The sequence below is a fragment of the Sparassis crispa genome (genome assembly GCF_003851025.1).
Source record: "Sparassis crispa DNA, contig_000000F, whole genome shotgun sequence".
Taxonomy (NCBI): Eukaryota; Fungi; Basidiomycota; class Agaricomycetes; order Polyporales; family Sparassidaceae; genus Sparassis; species Sparassis crispa.
In genome coordinates, this window is record NW_020939747.1 from 4,242,968 (window position 1) to 4,263,088 (window position 20,121).

The following is a 20,121-nucleotide window of genomic DNA, read 5'->3' on the forward strand; positions in this document are numbered from 1 at the left end:
GTAGGAGGCTCGCGAGGCAAAAATGTCGAAGTTGACGCGGAGATGTCACTGGCCCCGCGCCGCGTCACAAACGCGACGTTTCCTCTCGCTCACTCGTCTCTCCATGGTGATTCTTGATGCCAGAATACACGGAAGTCCTTTAAAATATGCCAAATTTTGAGGGTCTTAATGGTCATGTACCATGGCGTAAGTCATGCTTCACTAAACAGGCCCGGTGTCGGTGTCGACACCATGGCCAGGTACTCGCAACCGCGCAACTTCTTGAACCAGGTTATCTACCGCTAGAGCATCTTACATATTCATGATGAATACTTCTTGCCATGTACATGATAATAAGTGGAGTGAAAATATTTAGGAGAATTTTTTGAGCATGCATGTAGTAGAGCTCGTCGTCAGCAACGATGAGCTCGAGCCGACGCACGAGGAGCACGACGTGCGGGACGAATGGCAGGTGCTAAGGAAAAATATTAGCGCCCGTAGGAGGTGACTGAGGTCTCCTGGATGAACCACGCGAGAGCCATGCGTCGGCATCACGGCATCTGTCCTTAAACGAACCGTAACCAAACGACCTCCATAGATTATAACCACATTCACCGGAGAGGTTAAGTGATTTAAGGGATTCTCCATCCATCCTTTATAAGCCTTCTCCAAGGAAAATAATCATCCACGGCCATAGGACTTCGAAAGCACCGCATCCCGTCTGATCTGCGCAGTTAACCGAAGTGCCGCCCAGTTAGTACCACGGTGGGGGACCACGCGGGAATCCTGGGTGCTGTGGTTTTTCTCAATTTTTCTTGGACTAACTTTTCTATCTTCTCGATAATACGCTTGTCTAGATCTAACACCGTGTACTCATTCCTGACACACAAATTTCTTCCTGCGGACATCCTGAAAACATGTAAATATGTGTGTGAAGGTAGCGTACCCGTAATTAATGTCCAATGTGTGCACCATACACTAAATACAACCAAAGTTCCTACCCATGCACAAACCGAATGAACAGGTCAAGCAGTCTGCATGGTGTCTGATATAATTACCCAACTTTGCACGTTGGTCGCCGTCCCAAGAGCAGGCCCTCTTTTCAACCTTCAATAGACACCATGAATCACAGCATGGCCTTTCCCTTGTAGCAGTACTTCTCGAAGCACGCCTCGCACGCGTGCGTGCGTTTGTAACCCCGGCGAGTCCGCACGCGCTCCATGACTGCACACTTGACGCACGTCCCCCACTCTGCGTCCACGTCGCTAAGGTCGGTGCTGTTCGCACCCGCGTAGCCGCGCGATGCGAGCTGATACCCACGCTCGAAGACTTCGCTTGTGTTCGCGACCGGGAGCTGCAGTGTCGCGGTCGTAATATTCGTGATTCCCGCGGGGTCATCGTTCGGGATGTACACCACCAGCCTGCGCGAACACGTTGCCAGTCAGTCAACATGAGCATTAATTACAAGAGTATCCTCACGGGAAAGCATGGTCGGGGTTCTTGGCCCGCCCGCAGCCGAAGAAGACAGGGCGCTGGTTGAGCCCGAGGTCGACAAACTCCTCGGTTGAGTTGGGGAACGGCCGAGGGAAAGCGATCGTATCCTCCGGAAGGATCTCGCCCTTCGCCTGTGTCGCAAGCAATGAGAGTCCGTTCGGCTTCAAGGAGTCTGTCTCTCCAGACTAATAGAAATGTCAGACGAGTGCATCAGCGAGCACATAGAAGGCCACGCACCGAGTCCGTGACTATGATCACATCCACCGCGCGCTTCTTCACGAGCAGCGGCAGCACTGGGTCGTTCTCACAGTCCAAGCTCCCATCAAACAAATTCAGGTTTGTCTCTCCCGAGTCCTGGTACTCCGAACTGATGCCGTAGAACGGGTTGGGCACGCCTGTCGCGTCCATCTCCTGTCCCGGCTGAGACTCATTAAATGCAGAGACAATTCGCTGCCACAGCGGCTCCAGTGCCTGGGGCGAAGTCCAGATAGGGTTGTTCGTGATGTTGTAGGGGTTGAAGTCGCACGCGGATGTACCGATCATCAGCCCCGCGTTGTCGAACCCGTTTGCGCACATCTTGGGTTGGCCCGCGGCGACGATTGACCCAAGGTATGGCAGGGAGACGAATGCGGCGAGCTGGGGCTCGTACGAGCCGAACCTGGGCACGATGTTAGCTATCTGCAGAGAGCAAACATGCGGAGGGGCTTACTCCAGCGGCGTGACCTCATAGACGACGCTCGTCAGCGGGACGGTACCCGTGGATCCGAATGGCTGGCCTTTGGCGTTCGGAGAGTTGACATTCTGAAGGATGATGGGGAATGGCATAGTGCGATTCTTCCAGACATCCCTGCGGATACCTAGTCAATCCCGACTACGAGATCAGAAAATGAAAACCTACAATTCTGTGGCAGACGAGTAAGTTGTCGCCGCGCCATGGTTTCCCGCCGTTGCGTTCGTCGTAAACGTGCCGGGAGATGTACCAGGCAGGAAGTGGTATGAGAGCTACGAAACACACGAATTCAGTACGAGGAAGGCAAAGTGCCCGCACATCGATAATCACCGCTCGCCCCCACATGTCGCAAAACGAGACAGGAAAGTCGCCCGCGGCTCGCTTGTCCACCAGATCGTACATGATATCACCAATGTAAGGCATCTCATACTCGCCAGAGGGACCGGGCGCATATATGCCCTGATCCAATTGCCAGCCTGGTATGCCCGTGGCGTTGTTCCCAAAGACGAGGTCGGGCAGCGGCGGGAACTCGTTGAACATCAGGCTCGTCGAGACGTACGACCCACTATGAGATTATAAGTGGCTGGAAACGCATAGAGAGGACCGTGCGCACCCCGAAAGAGCAGTCATGTACGTCGCGGACTGCAAGAGCCCGCCGAGCCCGCTGGCGACGCTGGTCGCGTTCCGCGCATCGAACGCGTGCAGCGACGCGGCGTTGAAGAGGGAGGCGCGATAGCCACCACCGGAGAGCGAGAGCGCAATCGTGGGCACTTGGTGGTCCGCGAGGTCGTCAAGTTCGCCATGATACACTGTGTGGTTGCCGGCGCCCAGCCAGGCCTTGAGACCTTCACGCGCGAGGCGTTTACGCTCCGCAACGTAGCGCACTTCGCCCTGTGTGGATGGGTGGGTGATGAGAACGAGTTATCGGAACGAGGGGGGGCTACGTACTGGATGTAGGGTCTGGTTGCGGGCCTGGGGAGTGCCTGCGTGGCGGATAAGGCTTTCCGAGGGACACTGGACGTAGCTCGGTGCATAGCTCGTTACATTTTGAGCGAGGACGACTGGCAATGCACATAGCAAGGCAACGCACGCGCCCTTGGATAGCATGGCGAGGAAAAGGAACGAGAAATGGACTCGGAGTCAATGGGTTTGGTCGACGGGTCATCCTGGCATTCATAGGGGAGTTAAGCGCGCGCTTGAGGCCCGGGGATGGTGGTGGTGATGATCGAACTGTTAGCAGGTTCGGCCTGCATCGCCGCATCGACTTGCGTTGAAACCCCGGTGTTGAGGACTGCAATGGTACCTTTGGTGCCCTGTTTCGTCATGCCCGACCGGGGAAATGCGCCTAAATTGCGCTGGATGAGATTTGCAAAGAGAATCCCCAGGAGGGAAGGACGAAGCAACTTGAAAAGTGTGGCACCTGGCGTATACCGAAGACTCAGAAGTGCATCTGTATGTTTTGACCTTCTGATCGGGGAAATGTTTCAGAATTTTAATCCTGTCCACAGCGGAAAAAGATGAGAGCCACGATGGTGGTTTCGTCCCCCAATCACAGCGCTGGTTAAACTCCGCGGCGTGCCGCACTTTTATTTTCCCGCAGGGCGTTACAGTCGCTTGCAAAAGTCGTGAGAATCCAGTGATTTTTTTTTTAATTTCGCGCGTCGCGAAGTTCGACCAAAGGCGTCACTGTAGCTCATTCATTACTCTAGCTATGTATGTAGTATGTATCGTGTACCAGCAATAAAAATAGCCCGCAGACACCTGTGCAGAAATCAGGACTAACTGTGAACTCGGAGCACCGCGGTGGCAAATTTTGTGTGTGATACACTGTCTCTCTGCTTCCTACTTCATGGCCAGGCACGGACGAAAGTCTGGTCATCTAACTGCTACATGGAAAAAACCTGGTCGACCTCCTGAGCAACCTGCGGAACTTGGACCAGATCCCAAACTTACACATCTGCTTCTCAAATTGCCTCCGCATCTTCCTCCCTCGCGTCCGCCAGTGCAATCTCTCATCGAGAACTATATCAGTCCATCGTCTTCAAGCAGTAACGAGGATGTTCTGTATGGAGCGCAGGTGACACAGGATGATAACGATGATGGCGTTGTTCATAATTCTGACACGGACGGAGATGACATCACTGTTACGGAACCAGCCTCTCAGTCAACTCAGGGAGATCATGGGAAGGTTATAACACCCCTACATGGTATGTCATCATTTATTCGTATTGTACAGGCCTTGATCTACATTCCACACACACAGCACAACCAGTAGAAGTAGAATACATGGTGCCGAAGCATGACGGAAAGGCTATGAAGCGCGTACCGTTGTCTTCGGCCGTAACCTGGGATATTGTCCGCGAGTGGCTGCGCATTGTGATGGGATATGACAATGTTGACGACATGGCGCTCTCGTATCGCCTCTCCAAGGATGCCAAGTCTGTCCGCAAGAGCCTCGAGGATGACAATGACTATCAGGGCATTGTCCAGTCCATGCAGAGTCATCGCCGGAATACCCGACCTCAGCAAGTAATTATATTGGACAACAGTGTATGTATCATCTTCTGATGCTTGCCAAGCTCTCACCTTCCAGATAGGTGAATGATTCAGAGCAGGAGTTGTCACAGCCCAAGGGTTCGCACAAGAAGGCACCTGGGATGAAAGCAGCCACAGTCGCACATGCTTATGCCACTGTAGAGCATCAAAGCCAAATTGATGAAGTGGTGGAGGAGTTGAAAAGGCAGAATCCGAAGTGTAGTGAGCACGCCATGTCGTGTTGGCTAGGGCATCCATCTGGAGAGCACGTCCAGCTCACGGAGATGTGTTTTGCAGCTTGGGCAACTGACATTGTGAGTGCTTCTGTCTTGGAAGTGCACTGTACTCATCTCTTTTCATTCAGGTCAAGCAACTGTCACTTCCAGAAATGGAACGCACAGTGACCTATACCCATCCATCGAACAATCGGATGTTTGATGTACCTCCCTTGTTTCATCATCAGCATGCCCCGTCGGTGTTGAAGGCCCCTTCCACATCTATGCCTGTTCCTCCAATCATTATCAACATGCCTGAGATGTCTGGTTCTCACAAACATCTTATGGTATCTCCATCATCATCTGATCCTGTCAATTCTGCTGATGCTCCTTGGCCATCGCTCACCGACTTTCTTCTGCATGCTGTAACTGTAGACTGTCACAGTCGGAACTATCCTGCATATGAGCCAGGTCTTTGTCAAGCTGACCTTCTGGGCCCGGATGACATTGAGAAGTGTACAGAGGAGGAGCTGAAGAAGCATTGTGATATTCCCATTGGTGCTGGTCGATTCTTGATACATGAGGCTAAACTGGTTTGCAAGCAGATTCAACAACAGGCACAGATACCACAGAAGTGTTTCCGATTTGATTAGAGTACAACTTTTGAATTAGTCTCTACTTTATTGTATATATCCAGTATCTTTGAAGAACCCATATGCATCATCAGGAGTAATATGATCAAGTCCTTCCATCAGAAATATCCATGAATGTGCAGGGCCATTGGTGCACCTCATGGCTGCATGTCCTTCAATGTAGTTTTGTCGTATCCATTCCTTCAGTTCATGGAACAGTTCTTCAATGGGCTGTAAGTCTGGAGAATATGGTGGTAGAAATATGTAGCGCATTCCACTACATCAGGAAAACCCAACTTTTACTTATGGGACTTATTCCGACTTTTTGTCCTTTTTTGCCTTATTTAAGGCCTATAAGTTCTCAAAAGTCAACTTTTAAGCCTCTAAGGAAATATGACTTATGGACTTTTTGTCCTTTTTTACCTTATTTAAGGCCCATAAGTGCATTTAAGTCACATAAGGACACCTTTAAGTAAAAGTTGGGTTTTCCTGATGTATAACCCACCACAGAAGTGAATATAATATGGTGGGAGCTATAAACAACTGACCGTTCTACAATCATGTCCAAAGTCTCTTCGGAATGATGGATGCTCGCATTGTTAAGGAGAATGACACTATTTGGTGCAGGGAAAGGATTCATTCGGTCAAGTAATGTACGAATGAAGTGTCGGAATGTGATTGCATTGAATGATCCTTCAACAATGTTGACATGTAGTACACTATCGAGACTCAATGCGGGCAGAACAGAATATCTACACATACAAATCATCAGCTCGTAAAATGTCCTTATCAGCATACACACCGAATAACCAAATACCACGTTCCAACGGCACTCTCTCAGAAGTCCATACACCACTATAGGACCAGCCGAAGTTCTGTGTCATGTTACGAGTGTCCACCGCAGCCTCATCGACTGACACCAACTGGGCTGCATCATATTGCTGCACCGTATCAATGAAAAGTGCACGCCTTTCGTGGTCACGTTCACGAGCAATCTGAGCAAGCTTAGATAGCACATGAATACATCCCGCATGTCAATAAGTGTCCAACTCACTCATTTATGTGTAATGCCATTCCGATGAAGATACCGGCAAAGAGCAGCCAATGATATGTCTACATTTTGCAGCTCCAATTCTTCCTTCAACTCATCAAGATAGACGTTTGGCTGAATTTCGCAAACCTCCAGAATGAGCTGCAGATCATTTTGAGATCAGTTCATGTCAATGTACAGCAAAACAACTCACCTCAACATCATCTCGGGTGAGTGCACGAGGCCGTCCGCTGCGAGTGGAAGTGTCATTGAAGGAGCCCGGTTCATGTTGTAGGGTGTGATAAACAGTCGACCGCGGGAGGGCTAGGAGGTACTCAATCTCTGAAGCAGCAAATCCAAGGTGAGCAAGATGCAAGACTCATTCGTGAAGGTCAGCAGAATATTGCATACCAGGCATGCTGATCGCACAAGGGAAAGATTAGTGCATCGAGAGCAGTAATTGGGCTGCCGCGGTGCTCCGAGTTCACGGTTAGTCCTGATTTCTGCACAGGTGTCTGCGGGCAATTTTTATCATTTGCATGCAACATATACTACATACACAAGTAGAGTACAGTCGTTTGCATATGAAACCGGAAACACAGCCATGAAATTTTTTATTTGTTTGGGCCAAATATTGCCTTAACGAGTATCACTGAATCCTCACCGTGACTGACCGTCACATACACTGTTTACTATGAGTCCCCAATTATTAGCCAGCAATTGCACAAGCTTATTGCTCACTGGTACCATCATGACAAGTTCCCTGTGTCCAACATGGTGCAGCTGTCTGGATATCACAAATCTACCATCTACAAAATTCTGCAACTCTACCTGGGGGTATTGCCAGGTCTCCAATCCACTTGCTCAACTGCAAGACCACCGAGCACTTGATGCAGGCTGTATTCGCTCTTCTCAAAACAAATCCAGCAATATATTTGGCCGAGGAGTGAATGTCGCAGCGTCCGGCGCCACTACACCAGGGAGCAAGAGAGTGTGACTGATGTCACCGACTCGGTCATACTAAATAAGGCAATATTTGGCCCAAACAAACAAAAGATTTCATCACCGTGTTTCCGGTTTCATATGCAAATGACTGTAACGAATGAGATACAGCGACACCTTTGGTCGAACTTCGCGACGCGCGAAATTAAAAAAAAAATCACGGGATTCTCACGACTTTTGCAAGCGACTGTAAAGTCGGCGTCGGACTGCACCTGGTTACACTCGGTCGCTCATTCCTCCTGGGGCGCGGAGCGTTTGTTTGTAGCGGTTGCTAGTACAGAAATGGTCAAACGCACACCACCTTCTGTGCAGATCAGCGGAAAACGATTCGCGCGTAGAACGTTTCTTACTTCGAAGATTTATTCAGGATTCCATAATAGCTCAGTCCGGGCATGGAACCTGCAAAGCGGTGTGAGTTCGGTGATGGAGGCTCAATGCCGAGGTCACTACAGTACCCTTGCACCGCATGCAACATGCATCTACCGGAAGAAGCTTGAATTCTTGGGGCGCGTTCAGTCGGTTGGTGCCCAGAAGCGATGCGTACTGCACACGACGCGCTGGTAAGTATAAAAACAGGCACTAGAACTATAGTCTGGACTCTGTCCTTATGATCAGCGTTTACGAATCCAGACGGACTTGCCTCTTCGCACATGGCCGGCTGTTGATACCCACCATGATCTATGTACACACCTCCTCCAGCATACGAGTACTTGAGCCTGTAATGCAGTCACATCCTGCTAGCGAATTAGCAGCTGGGCGGCTAGATCAGAGGAGGTGCAGATGATAAGATTGGATTGGCAAGCATTCCCATCGTCGTCGCTCCTGTCCAACGCATATCAGGTGCTCACTCTGGTTTGCGTCTCTCCGTCTGTCTTCCTGTTGTGACCATAGCACACTGTTCTTTGCCTCTCAAAATTCGCATGCCTACAATGATGAATGTCAACGAACCTAGCCATGGGGAACGCGGTTACATACCTATCGCCGACCATGGCCTGTGAGCGCGTCTCCAGCGTGGGTATACTTCTATGCTTACAGAGAACTCGTTCAGTATTGGTAACTTGAGGACTGCTGCCCTGGTATGTTAGCTGTTACGCTAGTTTTAGTTGATTTCTGAATTGTTTACAGGTCAGCATAGACGGTTCCAGTGAGTACCGCCGTAGTCACGATGTGGAGAAGCTCTATCCACATGAGAGGGATCGGACATATCAACCCTCGCCACAGTAAGGGAAGTGCTGAATAGATTCCCGCAGTTGAAAGCTACTGCATCCCGAATTTCGACTCCCCTTCTGTATTCGCTCGAATCCTCGACAAGGACAAGGTACAAAACATTCGACCTGACACAATTCGTACCGCTCATATTGTTGCAGGGCGGTCATTTCTCTATTACGCCTACTGTACCATTTACAACAAAGCAGAGCTATCTCCCGAGCTCTAATGTAAGCCGATCCCACTATATTTAACCACTTTGTTGATATTTTCTCAGGTGCTTCAAACCAAGTGCGAGATCAAATATTTTCTCACACTAAATGCTTACCATGAGTAGATTTCTCAATGAGCAAGGTGTTGCGACTGTAACAGGTATGTCTACAACGTTTATACCGTCAGTGATGTGTCGCTGACTTTTGCTAGATTTCCTCCCTCGCCAATCACGTGGTGCAACTACAAGGCCGCTCCTACCGTGGCTCATTCGGCGTGTAGAGGTACGAGCCAAGCATACACCAACGTTCGAGGTTCTCTCATCGGGTCATTCGCAGGTCATTCGCGGGACCTTCCCGCTCCGCATTGAATGCGCTCCCGCGTTCAACTATGCACGCTCCAAGCACGCGACCGAGCTCGTGCAAGACACCTCGGTAGTCTCACCCTCTTCAGATCACACAAAGGTGCTCTTCAAGTCCGAGGAGGGGCTCTCGCTCGACCTTCGCTACATCGCCGAGTCTGCGCTGGACCACATCGCGGTGCCTAATGTGCGCCTCGAGCTGCTCGACCTTACGAAGAAAGGCCATCTCGGGCTGAGTGCGAGCTGCGACTTGGTGCTGCGCGAAGGCCAGGTAGTGACGTTCGTGCTGCGCACACCTCCAGACTGCGAGCTGCCTGAGGTAGCACGTCCGAGTGAGGAGCGAGCACAGAGGATGGGAGTGCCGTACGAGAGTGAGCCCTAAAGTTCCCCGTTTTCCGCTCAAATTTTGCTTACAGTGTCACAACAATTTTTTGCAAACTGCAGAATTGCTTATGAGCGCTTCACATCTGCGCCTCCCAGAAGATCCTTTGTTGACAAAGGTATGCCGCTCTTCGTTCGAGCGCCACTTTTTTCCAACCCTTGCGGTTATCGATTGACACTTGACGCGATTAGCTACTGTTACATGATCTCCTCGAGGTGCGGTCGCTTCATAAGCGCGAATCATCATCAACGGGCTAACTCAGTATTTGAATCGAACCTCCTGTCATCATTCGCGCACGGTCTTCAAACTAGACCACCAATTTGTACTGGAATAGCTGGATCCGACGCTCGACCTACCAGGGATCGTGGAAGGAGGCGGTCAACCGCAGCGCACTCGCGCTAAAGCTGCTCATCTACGAGCCCACTGGTTCGTCCCTATTTTTTCTTAGATCATGTATCCTGGATGACAGTGCATAATCTTCTCAGGTGCTGTTGTTGCAAGCCCGACGTTCAGTCTCCCAGAGTACATCGGTGGAACGAGAAATTGGTGCGTCGTTCGTGAGCTATTCTTCGATACGAGTACGTAAATCTAATATTACTTTTTGACAGGGACTATCGGTGCGCTGTTTCCAGATTAAGACATATATCTAATGCTCATGCAATGTTCGCAGTGCCTCGTGGATCCGCGACGCGTCCTTCACGCTGTACGCGCTCATCCGACTCGGCTTCACGCACGAGGCGAACGGTACGATTCCCCCACCTCTTGGTTCAATGCCAATGTGCTTACCTGCGATCGCGTTTGCAGCGTACATGGACTTTATCTTTGATCGCGTCCGCGATAAGAACCCGGACGGCTCGTTGAACATCATGTGGGTAACAATGTTCGCCCGTCACTTCACTTCATTCACTCTGTTTGTTCTATCATCAGGTATACTATCCATGGTGAGGGAAGAATTCTGCCATTCACTCGTTGACTGATAAATTCCTCGCATCCACAGGAAATAAAGAGTTCCCGGAACTCGAGCTGACGCACCTTGACGGACATAAAGGCTCGAAGCCTGTGCGGTAAGTAACACATCCTTGCTGGCGTTTCTCTGCCTCTGTACTAACGTACTTCATACTCTCCAGGATTGGGAACGGCGCGATTGACCATGTCCAGCTGGTAAGTTTCCCGTCACTTTCGTTCAGTCTGGGTAAACTATACCTGTGCCTCCGAATTTTAGGACATTTACGGGGAGCTGTGAGCATGTGCGTAATTTTCGATATTCAGCTCGTCACGTTCTAAACATGCCGTCGGGCAGACAGTATTGACTGACTGTCTAACGGATGCGGCCGAACTTCCATTTGTAGGATGGATTGTATCTATCTGTCGCAAAAGGTATATACCTGCTGGCCATTGTGTTCTCTTATGTCTGAACTGCCTTTTTGTTACCAGTATGGAAGACCACTGGTACGTGACGATGTGATTAGTCTCGACAGTCACTGATTGCTGAGGGTACCAGTCGTATGATACATGGTGCGTATGCACGACCTGCTGTGAAGTCCGTTATTCATTGGGGGCATCGTTTGTAGGGTATCCGTCCGAGAAATGTACGTATTTTTATGCCTGGATATCACACCGACTGACGATTTCTCACCCAGCGTCGACTGTGAGCGCTGTCCGTTTCTCCAACTAGTAGGGTGTCTCAATGAACTCACCGCACAGTCGTCATCGCGAACATGAACAAGCCGGATTTGTACGTTTCTACCACGTGCACTCGCCTGCTGACCTTGCATCCAGAAATTAACTGTCTTTTTCTTCGTTCCCCGACAGGTCCATCTGGTCAGTGAGCAGTCGCGCGAATCGTAGCGTGGCTGTTAAAAATAATTATCTGAATCATGTCATCGACAATAGGGAAGTCCGCGATCGGCATCGCCACTTCACGGTGCGTCTGTTTCCGTGGACGTATAGACTTAATTGTCTCACGGACGTCTTACCCAGTATTCGAAGGTGGGTGCAATGATAATTGTCGCGGATATATTGATCGGAACGATGTGTAGGTCATGTTGTGGTGAGTCCATGTTCTCCATGCTCGATCTATGTATGATGCATATGCACCCGTCTGTACAGGGTTGCTATAGATCGCGGTACGTCCACTCTCCCCTCTCCCGGGCCCGCATCATGCACACGCCCGTCTCACAGGGCTCCGTCTGGCGGACAAACGCTCGCTTCCGTGCCCACGGCGCAATGAGTGGTATGTGGCGCGCGATACGTTGTACGAGGAGATCATGCAGAAGGCGTGGAATCCGGATAAGCAATTCTTCGGGCAGAGCTACGAGGACCCGGACATCCTCGACTCGTCGCTCATGATCATGCCGCTCGTCTTCTTCTCTACGCCGGTGCGTCATCGTGCGCTTCTTCTCGCTTGGGTTCCCATTGGCTGGGGCGCTGATGCCTCTGGCACATAGGCCGATCCGCGCTTCCTGAGCACCCTGAAGCAGATTCTAAGGAGCCCGGAGCAGGGTGGGCTGACGTCAAATGTACGTGATGTTTTCTACATGCTAATCTCGGAATGCACATGACGGCGACGTCGTCTTGCGTAGGGCCTGGTCTTCCGGTACGACGTGGCGAAGACGGATGATGGCGTCGGCGGAGAGGAGGGCACGTTCTGCCTATGCACGCTGTGGTGCGTTTCGATCACATAGTTTTGTATTGTCTCGCTCACGATGACCGCGGGTGCTCCCAGGTCCATCGAAGCGCTGGCTCGCGCGGGCGAGTTCGACAAGACGATGCTGACGAAGGCTGTGACGATGTTCGAGGTGCGTTGGTGTCGCATCCGTGCGTCTGACGGCGAGCCGGTGTGGATAATTGTCGCCCTGTTCAGGACTTTTTGCAATATATGAACCACGTCGGGCTGTGCACGGAGGAGATCTCCGACGCGGGCGAGGGGTGAGCGCGTTGGGCATCCTTCTCGTCGTAATAATATCTAATTGTCTCGCGCAGGCTGGGTAATGCGGTCCAAGGATTCACGTACGTCTAGTCATACTGTCGTGAGGCCCCTTACTGACCTTAAGACGCCACCGGACACAACAGCCACGTCACGCTCATATCTGCTGCATACAACCTCTCGCGCATGCAATTGAAAATGAAGAGCTGAGCGACGGCCATGGCGATGCGGGAAACGGAGAACTAAGATATGTCGTCATCTGTGTGTGCAAATTGCAATGGAAGGTACATATCGCGACGTACCACACTTGCCATGCACGAGATTGTCAGAGACGCAGGACTTCTGCATGAGGAATTACCCGGGGTTTCACGCTGAACTTTGTTGACGTTCAGTGCTCAGCTTGCAAGCACGACAGATAGTCCGAAGGTCACACGCGCTGGTTGACGCTAGATCGAACGCTCAGGTTCCACTTCAATGTCCTCTCTAAGCTTGGCTTTGACAAATCACCTGGGCGGGGCCCGATGTCCTGCTAAGCGCAGCGAGACGGCGAACTTCACGTCTCTACCCAAAAAGGCTGATAGAGTTTTGGAAGAAGCCAGCGGACAAATTGAGACGTAGGGGTCCACTTGTGGATTACACAGTTGCACTTGCGTCTTTACAAGGTAAGTCCCTGTAAGCCCATCGGCAGGTGGAAAGCGCACGTCGTCCCCGTGCATCATCAAGGGGTTGCGGGAACGAGGCTTTGGGAGCGAGTGTTGCCAACAGTGGTGGCGGGTCGAGATCGCAGTTCCCATTCCATCCCTTTACTTACATTCGACACTAGTCACCCAAGCCACCAGTCGCCAAGCAGAGTCGATAAGACCACACGCACCCTGCCGCGTCATGCCCGAACTCATCTGCTCGTTACCGATAGTAATTAAGAGGCCTGTGACGACATACTGTGAGAAGTACGGCGAATTCAGACGCAGAACATGCGAGAAGATTCAGTACTGAGAAATAGGCGAGCTTTCCACAGCGCTGGCTCATCTCGCACAGGGTTGCCATGCCTATTTCAAGAAGTACACGCTGGATTTACTCGCGCAGAGCCAGATGAAGCAATATGACCTTTGGGAAGCAGGACACAAATCAGTAGCGTCGAGAATTCCTCAATCATGAAATATCCGCACAGCAAAACACAGCCACGCCACCAGAGAGCTTTGATAAGTGAACCCGCGGGTCGATGGATTGCGATAAGAGTGGCCCCCTACTGTACAGGACTCGAAACAGCAGATCTGCGGTCTACATAACCTATGTGCTTGCGGGGCAGGACGCCTCGCGTATGGATGCGTACAACCGACGTCAATATCCTTTGGACACGGGGCAGAAGGTACATAAATATCACACTCCGGGCGGATCATGGTATCCAACATGGTCCCAAAACAAGTCAGCAAGCAAGCAAAAGAAGATACGGGTACAACCTAATGTCCAGCCGAGCGTATGAGTGACGAGAGAATGACACCGCATATTGAAGTCGAAGTCGGAAACGATGGTCATGGGTGATCTGGCGTCTGCAGGTGGGCGAAAACGTGTCTTCCCCCTTCAAGGCACGGACTTGGAGGGCGCGCAGATTACGGGAGAAACCGCAGCGCAACCGCGAGCCAGACTACACCTGCGAGGTTGAACTGATGAACGACGGATCGAATGTAAACTCCACGGACCGATTGTCACCCTCCCTGCGTTGCTGTCGTTTAATACTTGGTCGCTTCGTGAGGGCAACCTCGCCACTCGTGTCCTCCTTCTGCAGTTCAGTTGGACTCGCGCCGCGCTTGACCCTAATTGGGGACGAAGGTGGCATGACGAGCGTGGTCTCAACGGTACTTGGCATTACGTGCGACGAGAGATGCTGAAGTTCTTCGCCAAGCGGGAAGGAGGATCCCAAGTGTCCGAGTCTCACGCCATGCACAGGTTCAGAAACAGGCTCGTGCGAATCTTGCCCTACGTCAACCGGTCCGACTTCCTCAGCCTTCTTTCCTCGACCTGGCGGATCCGCGCCTGCTGCAATCCCAAAACCCCCATGCCCTCTTGCAGGAATCGCGGACTCCCCCGCCTTTCCCCCCTTTCCCCCCTTCTCCTCATCCACGATCATCAGCGCCCCCTCAATCACCGCACGATGGACGAAGACATATTGGCGCAAACTCTGGCACAGGCTCATGCGCTGCTCGCGCATATCTTCGACCACCCTCCGGATCGGCTCATTGTAGGTTGATAGCAGCGGCGGTGACGTGTCCTCGTGCAGTTTCCTCGGCTGCGCGTGATCAAATGCACGCCCGCGGTGAGGTGGTCGAGGCAGCAAGTGAGCGGCGGCATCATTCTGCTCTTGCACGTAGTGCTCAACAGCACCAGGTGCAGACCCAGCAGGTACTTGTTGTGATGGCACTTCGGTTCTTGGTGTATTAGAGGTATGCACTTCTGACCGCCAAGTATCGAGGCGACTCGATTGAGGATGTGGGTGCGGTTGCAGATTTGAATGCGGGTGCGAGTGCGAATGTTGTAGCTGCTGATGCGGATGTGGATGTTGTGGATGCGGACGCAGGAGAAGTACTGCACTCGACGGTGGGGGATTGGTACTGCTTGTCGGAACTAACGGCGACGGTGGGATCGAGCCACTGGACAGCTTCATTTCCACCACAGCAGAGTCGTCCCGGTCCGTGGCTTTCCGCGGGCTTGGGCTCGCGGTTGTACGCGGTGGTGTGTCCCCAGCCTTCGCCGACAGATTAAAAGAGCTTTCCGTGAAGCTGGTAGGAGGACTGACAGACGAGTGAGAAGGTGAATGGAACATTGACTTGGATCCTGACATCGAGGCTGACGCGGACCCTGATGAGGGACCAACATATGAGCCAGAGCTGCTCTCAGAGTCGTGGTCTTGCTTGGCAACTTGCGCGACTAAGTTGGACATCTCCGATCGCTGGTTAAGTGTTGCACGGCGCTGCAGGATATGGGGAGGTACCGTTCCGACAGCACGGGGTGACGTACGTCGCTGCAGTTGACCACGTTCCTTGGTAACGGATCCGTCTGCACTCGTGGATACCAACGGCTCCGCAAAGCCTGCGACTGGAACATGGACTTCGTTCTGGCCGACGGACATCGCCATTGTCAATCCTGGCCCGGTCTCTGCCCGAATAGCCGCATCAACCTCCGCAAAAGAGGGCGGACTTGGGCTCGCGTCCACGTCCATAGGTTCCGCACGGCTGCTCGAAAGACTCGTCGTGTCCGGACTCCCACGAGAGCCGGAGGCGCTGTTGTGACGGCCATTGTTGTCGCTGCTACCAGCATTCAGGTTGGAGGTGGACTGGGCTTCCCCACGCTTGCGCATCTCGCGACGCACACCGTCCAGGACAGCATCGACGGCGATGAATCCACCTGTCCGTCCCACACCGGCGGAACAGTGGAGGAGTACCGGTGGGTTCCCAAGCGCATGCCGCGCGATGCCCGACGTCGGTTCGATGTCGTTGGCCTCGTCTAACGCTTCTTCTATCTCTGTTGGCGGATTCGCGGCGCTTGCAGGACCTGCCTTCCCCCAGGGTCCTGAGTGTAAAGGGCCTTCACCCCAGCGTTTGTCGTTCGTGCCGCGTGTGCGCTCCACCGTCTCCTCGACTTCACGCATGAGTCCAAGCACACCGCGTGGATCTTGTGGGACATTGAAGTCGGGCCAATCCAGGTACTGCAATTGAGTGATTATGCGAGGGGGTGCAAGCGGGTATGCGGTATTGCGAAGCTCGAAGATGCGATGGATCGTGGATCTATGCTCGCCGGCACTTTCATCTTCTCCCTCTCTAGCTGCGTGCTTGTCTCTATCCTTGTCCTTGGCCTGGTTTTTATGTCTAGCAAAATTAGCGGTGTTACCGGCATCGGTGCTCTTGCTGCCCTTGCGCTTGCTCTTTCCCGAGTCCGTCTCCTTCCCCTTGGTTTTGGTCTTGCCGGGCTGGGGCTGCGCACCGAAAAACCCACCAGATATCTCGCTATCTCGGCGGCGTCGTTCATGCTCTGGCGTGTCGTCGGTGGAAATCATACGGAGACATAGCGGCCCATACGAGCCCTCGGTCCAGTACTTGCCGCACTTCGCAGTCGCAGCCTCGACCTCACGTGTGAGCATGACGATGACGTGCACATTCTGTTCCCAACAGAGCCTGTGATAGGATTAGCAATGCACCACGGAGAAAACCCGGAAATAAATAACTCACGTCCAGAAATCATCGAATGTCGCAGACAAGGGGCCTTGCGTTGCGATGTAACGCTTCGCCGTACCAAGGGGCTGCACGTAACTCGCATTCATGTAATCGTCGTCCTCAGGCTTCGCCTTCCGCAAGCGTACACGCGCATGTTCAAACGGCCAGATGTTGCGATAACTGCCAACAGGCCGTAAGCACACAAACAACTGGGACAGCACGCGGCCAAATGACTGACCGGTTCTTCGTCCCCTTCTCGAGACCGGCGGTGATGCTGTATGGGAAGTCCTGGTTCGCCCTTTCCTTCAGCACGGCCTGCGCACTCGACAGTCCCCTACTCTCTCCGGTGTGGTGCTCCATGACGCCCATGAGACGTTGCTGCTCGCCGAGCTCGATCCGGTAGAACTGCACTTCCAGTGCACGAGTGAGCTCGTCTGCGCTGGCCGGCGATTGCGAGCTCTCCAGCGAGCTTTCGTTCTCGCTGCGACTGCCGGGGGACGAGTCGAGCACCGGCAACATGTCCTGCATGCGCACGGGCTCTACCTCGCTGTCGCCGTCGCTCTCCTCATAGTCTCCGTTCCCTTCCCGCATGCGCCCGCTCCGCCTCGCGATCTCCCGCAGCCACTCAAACGGCAGCTCCCCGACGCGTCGCCGCACCTTCCTGGGCAACCGCAATGCGATCCCGGCGCTGCCCCCGTCGTTGGCGTGGGCGAGTTCCAAATTCTGACGGACCGCGTCAAAAAAAGGATTGGACATCGCCTGCATACCGGTCGCAGCGCGTCAACTCGGTCTGACGTGGCAGAGCGATGTGACTTACCGGTCGGACACCCACCAGCGGTGGGCTATGGCCGCTCGTGCTCGCGCTCGGCCGCGGAAGGCGCACGGTGAGTGCAGTGTGCGTCGGCAAGGGATAACTAAAGGGATCTGGTGCTCCCGGAGCAGTTAACGGCGTGACAGGTACGGGCTGGAATACGTCAGAAGGTGTCATGACAAAAATCGCACGGCGTACTTGGGATGTGACGGAGCGTTTTGCAGTAGAAGAACTTGTGAAGGCAGACATCGGGAGGTGCTTGGTGCGCAAGACTGGCGGCGCCAAAAGGCTCTTGTTGATTTCCGGAGGGACTTCATCTTCTTCCTCGGGTAGAGGCTTGCTATCCACGAGATCGGGACGCTCCCTCCAGACGGCATGCAACCCACCTCTCAGCCATGCGATGTCCTTCTCGAATCCCTCCGCCCGAAACTTGCGCAAGAGTCCGAAAAGTGTGGGGCGATCGGCAAGGGAGGGCACGTCTGCGTCGTAAACGAGAATGCGAGAGGCAGACGACCATGCTGAAAATTGGGTGCGGGCAGCGGCTGACTGGAGCATGGGCGCCAGCCGGGCGAGCGAGAAAAGTGGTCGCTTGAGAAGCGTGGTCGGCACCGAGAGCGAGAGCGATCCAGGAAGGCGAGCTGTCGCGTAGGCGTTGTGGGGACGGACATCGAGGATGAGGGCATCGGGATCGGCGAGGATAGTGTGGAGATCGGCAGGTAGGAGTGCGGAGAAGGCAGATGGGGAGATATCTGCGGAGGGCGCTGGCAGAGGCATGGCTCGGGAAGTGGGAACCGAAGACTGGTTGAGTGGGATGAGGGTTGGTGGATGTGCGAAGCGGGCATTGATTGCGGCGGCGAAGGAGTCCACCGGGGGCTCGGTCGACGGCGGATCAGTTGAAGAGGCCAGCGTGGGCAACGGCGGGATGGGCGACAGTGTGAGTGGTGTGAGGAGAGAGTGTGTCGGTATGTGGGCAGAAAAGCTGAGAAGCGGATCGAATCTACGCCAAGAACGCGCCAGAGCCCAGACCGTTGACGTCATGACCTTAGACTCCACGCGGACGTTCCCACCCCACACGGATTGTCAGGCTCCATCTTCTGCTCCCCTTCGCCTCCTCTCTCCTCGCGCTGTGCCCGTCGCATCTTCTCGACTGGTGGAGGATCCGCGCTCCTATACAGCCATCCTTCTTCCATCGCACAGCGCAGCAGCCTTGGGCCTGACAGGATCGCCCGGCGAAACGACAGCCCGGCTCGGCCAGGGCGGCACACAACGAAGATCAATATCTCTTCACGGCCTGTGTGAAAGGTATTGGTCAGTGATCATTCCGAAGATATGCATGCGGCATACAGTAGCGAAGACTACTGGTGGTTGTAGTTGCGCAAAGTTATCGGGAGATGACGAGAAGATGTGATTTGCTGGGCATTGTCGTAATAATTAAATGCGATCCTTGAGCATTGATCGAGAAGAATTGATGAATTTGAAAACACTTACAATGAGGAAGTGGTAGGAAGTGGTGTTGCCCGAGAAGTTGAATAGGTCCCGGCGCCAACAATCTAGGCTCGAAGCTCAGAAGAGCGACGAAGTTCTCCGAGGAAACTTTGCAGAAGTCGTACGCATGTAGCTAGTGTACACGCGTAATAACCTAGGCCGCAGTAGACTTGGCCGATTGATGCGAGCAACTTCTGCGGGTTGGAGTGGGAATCAAGTCTTTGCGGGGTGGGGACGTGTGTCAAGGCGGCGGACAAGGCGGCGGAAGGTGGGAGAACGGAGGAAAGATGGGGCGGGTGGTGATGGAGAGAACGCAGTCTTTATATACCGTGCAGGAACCGTATCTCAGAGTCCATGACGTGGTCGATACTGCATGACGTCACCAAGAAGGCGTTGAGGATGAGGGTATTCGCGAGTGCAGTTGAAAGACTTCCATATATGGAATTCTACTTACCCTTTCAGTCTACCGATCGGTACCCATATCTGGGAAATCCCGTCTTCTTCTTGCCCGCCACTGGATCTCGATCAGGGTATTTTGATCATGTTCAACAGAGCCCTTATGTTCATTCAATATATGACCGCAGTCTGCAACACTACTATACTAGCGGTAATTCGTCCTATTACAGGCACCAGCAGAAGTAATATTATTGCTGGCAATGTGTCGTGAATATGTATGTCGCCCGGAAATGAGGCATTTATCTGTCGGGACTTGGCCCTGTGTGTCACGGATTGTCAGGGTCTTGCCATGTGAGGTCTGTACATATTCACTTGTGGAACTCAAGTTGATAATAATGACCTGGCTATTTCACCCTCTCAATGCGGAGTGCTACTGGTATGCGGTGCTTCTTCTCGCTAGTACCTCTGTGACGGCTATCAGAAAAGTTACAGCGTGTTGCATAATTGCGTGAAATTTGGGAT

General features: G+C 52.8%; 6 protein-coding genes and 1 non-coding gene across 7 annotated transcripts; 3 read left to right on the forward strand and 4 right to left on the reverse strand.

Annotated features, from left to right (window-relative positions):
- Nucleotides 1-666: 666 nt before the first annotated feature.
- On the forward strand, nucleotides 667-777 carry SCP_r0115490 (the record flags this gene model as incomplete). The annotated part of the gene is made up of 1 exon (XR_003546565.1): nucleotides 667-777. It is a non-coding gene; the product is annotated as a 5S ribosomal RNA (ribosomal RNA).
- A 328-nt stretch (nucleotides 778-1,105) lies between these two features.
- On the reverse strand, nucleotides 1,106-3,310 carry SCP_0115500 (Lysophospholipase 2; the record flags this gene model as incomplete). Its single annotated transcript, XM_027753771.1, has 8 exons — nucleotides 1,106-1,400; nucleotides 1,459-1,658; nucleotides 1,711-2,131; nucleotides 2,183-2,320; nucleotides 2,372-2,475; nucleotides 2,534-2,768; nucleotides 2,817-3,094; nucleotides 3,152-3,310. The coding sequence occupies 8 exons, from the start codon at nucleotides 3,308-3,310 to the stop codon at nucleotides 1,106-1,108; spliced, it is 1,830 nt and encodes a 609-aa protein (XP_027609572.1).
- A 742-nt stretch (nucleotides 3,311-4,052) lies between these two features.
- On the forward strand, nucleotides 4,053-5,606 carry SCP_0115510 (hypothetical protein; the record flags this gene model as incomplete). Its single annotated transcript, XM_027753772.1, has 4 exons — nucleotides 4,053-4,410; nucleotides 4,467-4,753; nucleotides 4,801-5,052; nucleotides 5,103-5,606. 4 exons carry the CDS (start codon nucleotides 4,053-4,055, stop codon nucleotides 5,604-5,606), a joined length of 1,401 nt encoding a protein of 466 aa, XP_027609573.1.
- A 1,033-nt stretch (nucleotides 5,607-6,639) lies between these two features.
- On the reverse strand, nucleotides 6,640-7,033 carry SCP_0115520 (hypothetical protein; the record flags this gene model as incomplete). Its single annotated transcript, XM_027753773.1, has 3 exons — nucleotides 6,640-6,777; nucleotides 6,830-6,957; nucleotides 7,027-7,033. The coding sequence occupies 3 exons, from the start codon at nucleotides 7,031-7,033 to the stop codon at nucleotides 6,640-6,642; spliced, it is 273 nt and encodes a 90-aa protein (XP_027609574.1).
- Nucleotides 7,034-7,833: 800 nt separating this feature from the next.
- Nucleotides 7,834-8,269, reverse strand: SCP_0115530 (hypothetical protein; the record flags this gene model as incomplete). Its single annotated transcript, XM_027753774.1, has 4 exons — nucleotides 7,834-7,918; nucleotides 7,968-8,016; nucleotides 8,073-8,160; nucleotides 8,258-8,269. The coding sequence occupies 4 exons, from the start codon at nucleotides 8,267-8,269 to the stop codon at nucleotides 7,834-7,836; spliced, it is 234 nt and encodes a 77-aa protein (XP_027609575.1).
- Nucleotides 8,270-8,546: 277 nt separating this feature from the next.
- On the forward strand, nucleotides 8,547-12,912 carry SCP_0115540 (Uncharacterized protein; the record flags this gene model as incomplete). The annotated part of the gene is made up of 38 exons (XM_027753775.1): nucleotides 8,547-8,611; nucleotides 8,666-8,693; nucleotides 8,743-8,761; nucleotides 8,868-8,935; nucleotides 8,985-9,053; nucleotides 9,101-9,114; nucleotides 9,161-9,195; nucleotides 9,247-9,317; nucleotides 9,372-9,765; nucleotides 9,839-9,894; nucleotides 9,968-9,991; nucleotides 10,088-10,202; nucleotides 10,262-10,322; nucleotides 10,385-10,393; nucleotides 10,447-10,520; nucleotides 10,581-10,644; nucleotides 10,704-10,717; nucleotides 10,774-10,840; nucleotides 10,904-10,937; nucleotides 10,999-11,015; nucleotides 11,126-11,153; nucleotides 11,211-11,225; nucleotides 11,278-11,291; nucleotides 11,348-11,365; nucleotides 11,417-11,424; nucleotides 11,481-11,511; nucleotides 11,589-11,597; nucleotides 11,670-11,700; nucleotides 11,757-11,765; nucleotides 11,816-11,826; nucleotides 11,886-11,902; nucleotides 11,958-12,154; nucleotides 12,224-12,295; nucleotides 12,359-12,441; nucleotides 12,502-12,574; nucleotides 12,640-12,704; nucleotides 12,759-12,785; nucleotides 12,849-12,912. 38 exons carry the CDS (start codon nucleotides 8,547-8,549, stop codon nucleotides 12,910-12,912), a joined length of 2,070 nt encoding a protein of 689 aa, XP_027609576.1.
- A 1,368-nt stretch (nucleotides 12,913-14,280) lies between these two features.
- SCP_0115550 (hypothetical protein) lies at nucleotides 14,281-18,756 on the reverse strand (the record flags this gene model as incomplete). Its single annotated transcript, XM_027753776.1, has 6 exons — nucleotides 14,281-14,350; nucleotides 14,400-16,868; nucleotides 16,923-17,087; nucleotides 17,146-17,666; nucleotides 17,725-17,871; nucleotides 17,917-18,756. The coding sequence occupies 6 exons, from the start codon at nucleotides 18,754-18,756 to the stop codon at nucleotides 14,281-14,283; spliced, it is 4,212 nt and encodes a 1,403-aa protein (XP_027609577.1).
- Nucleotides 18,757-20,121: the final 1,365 nt, after the last annotated feature.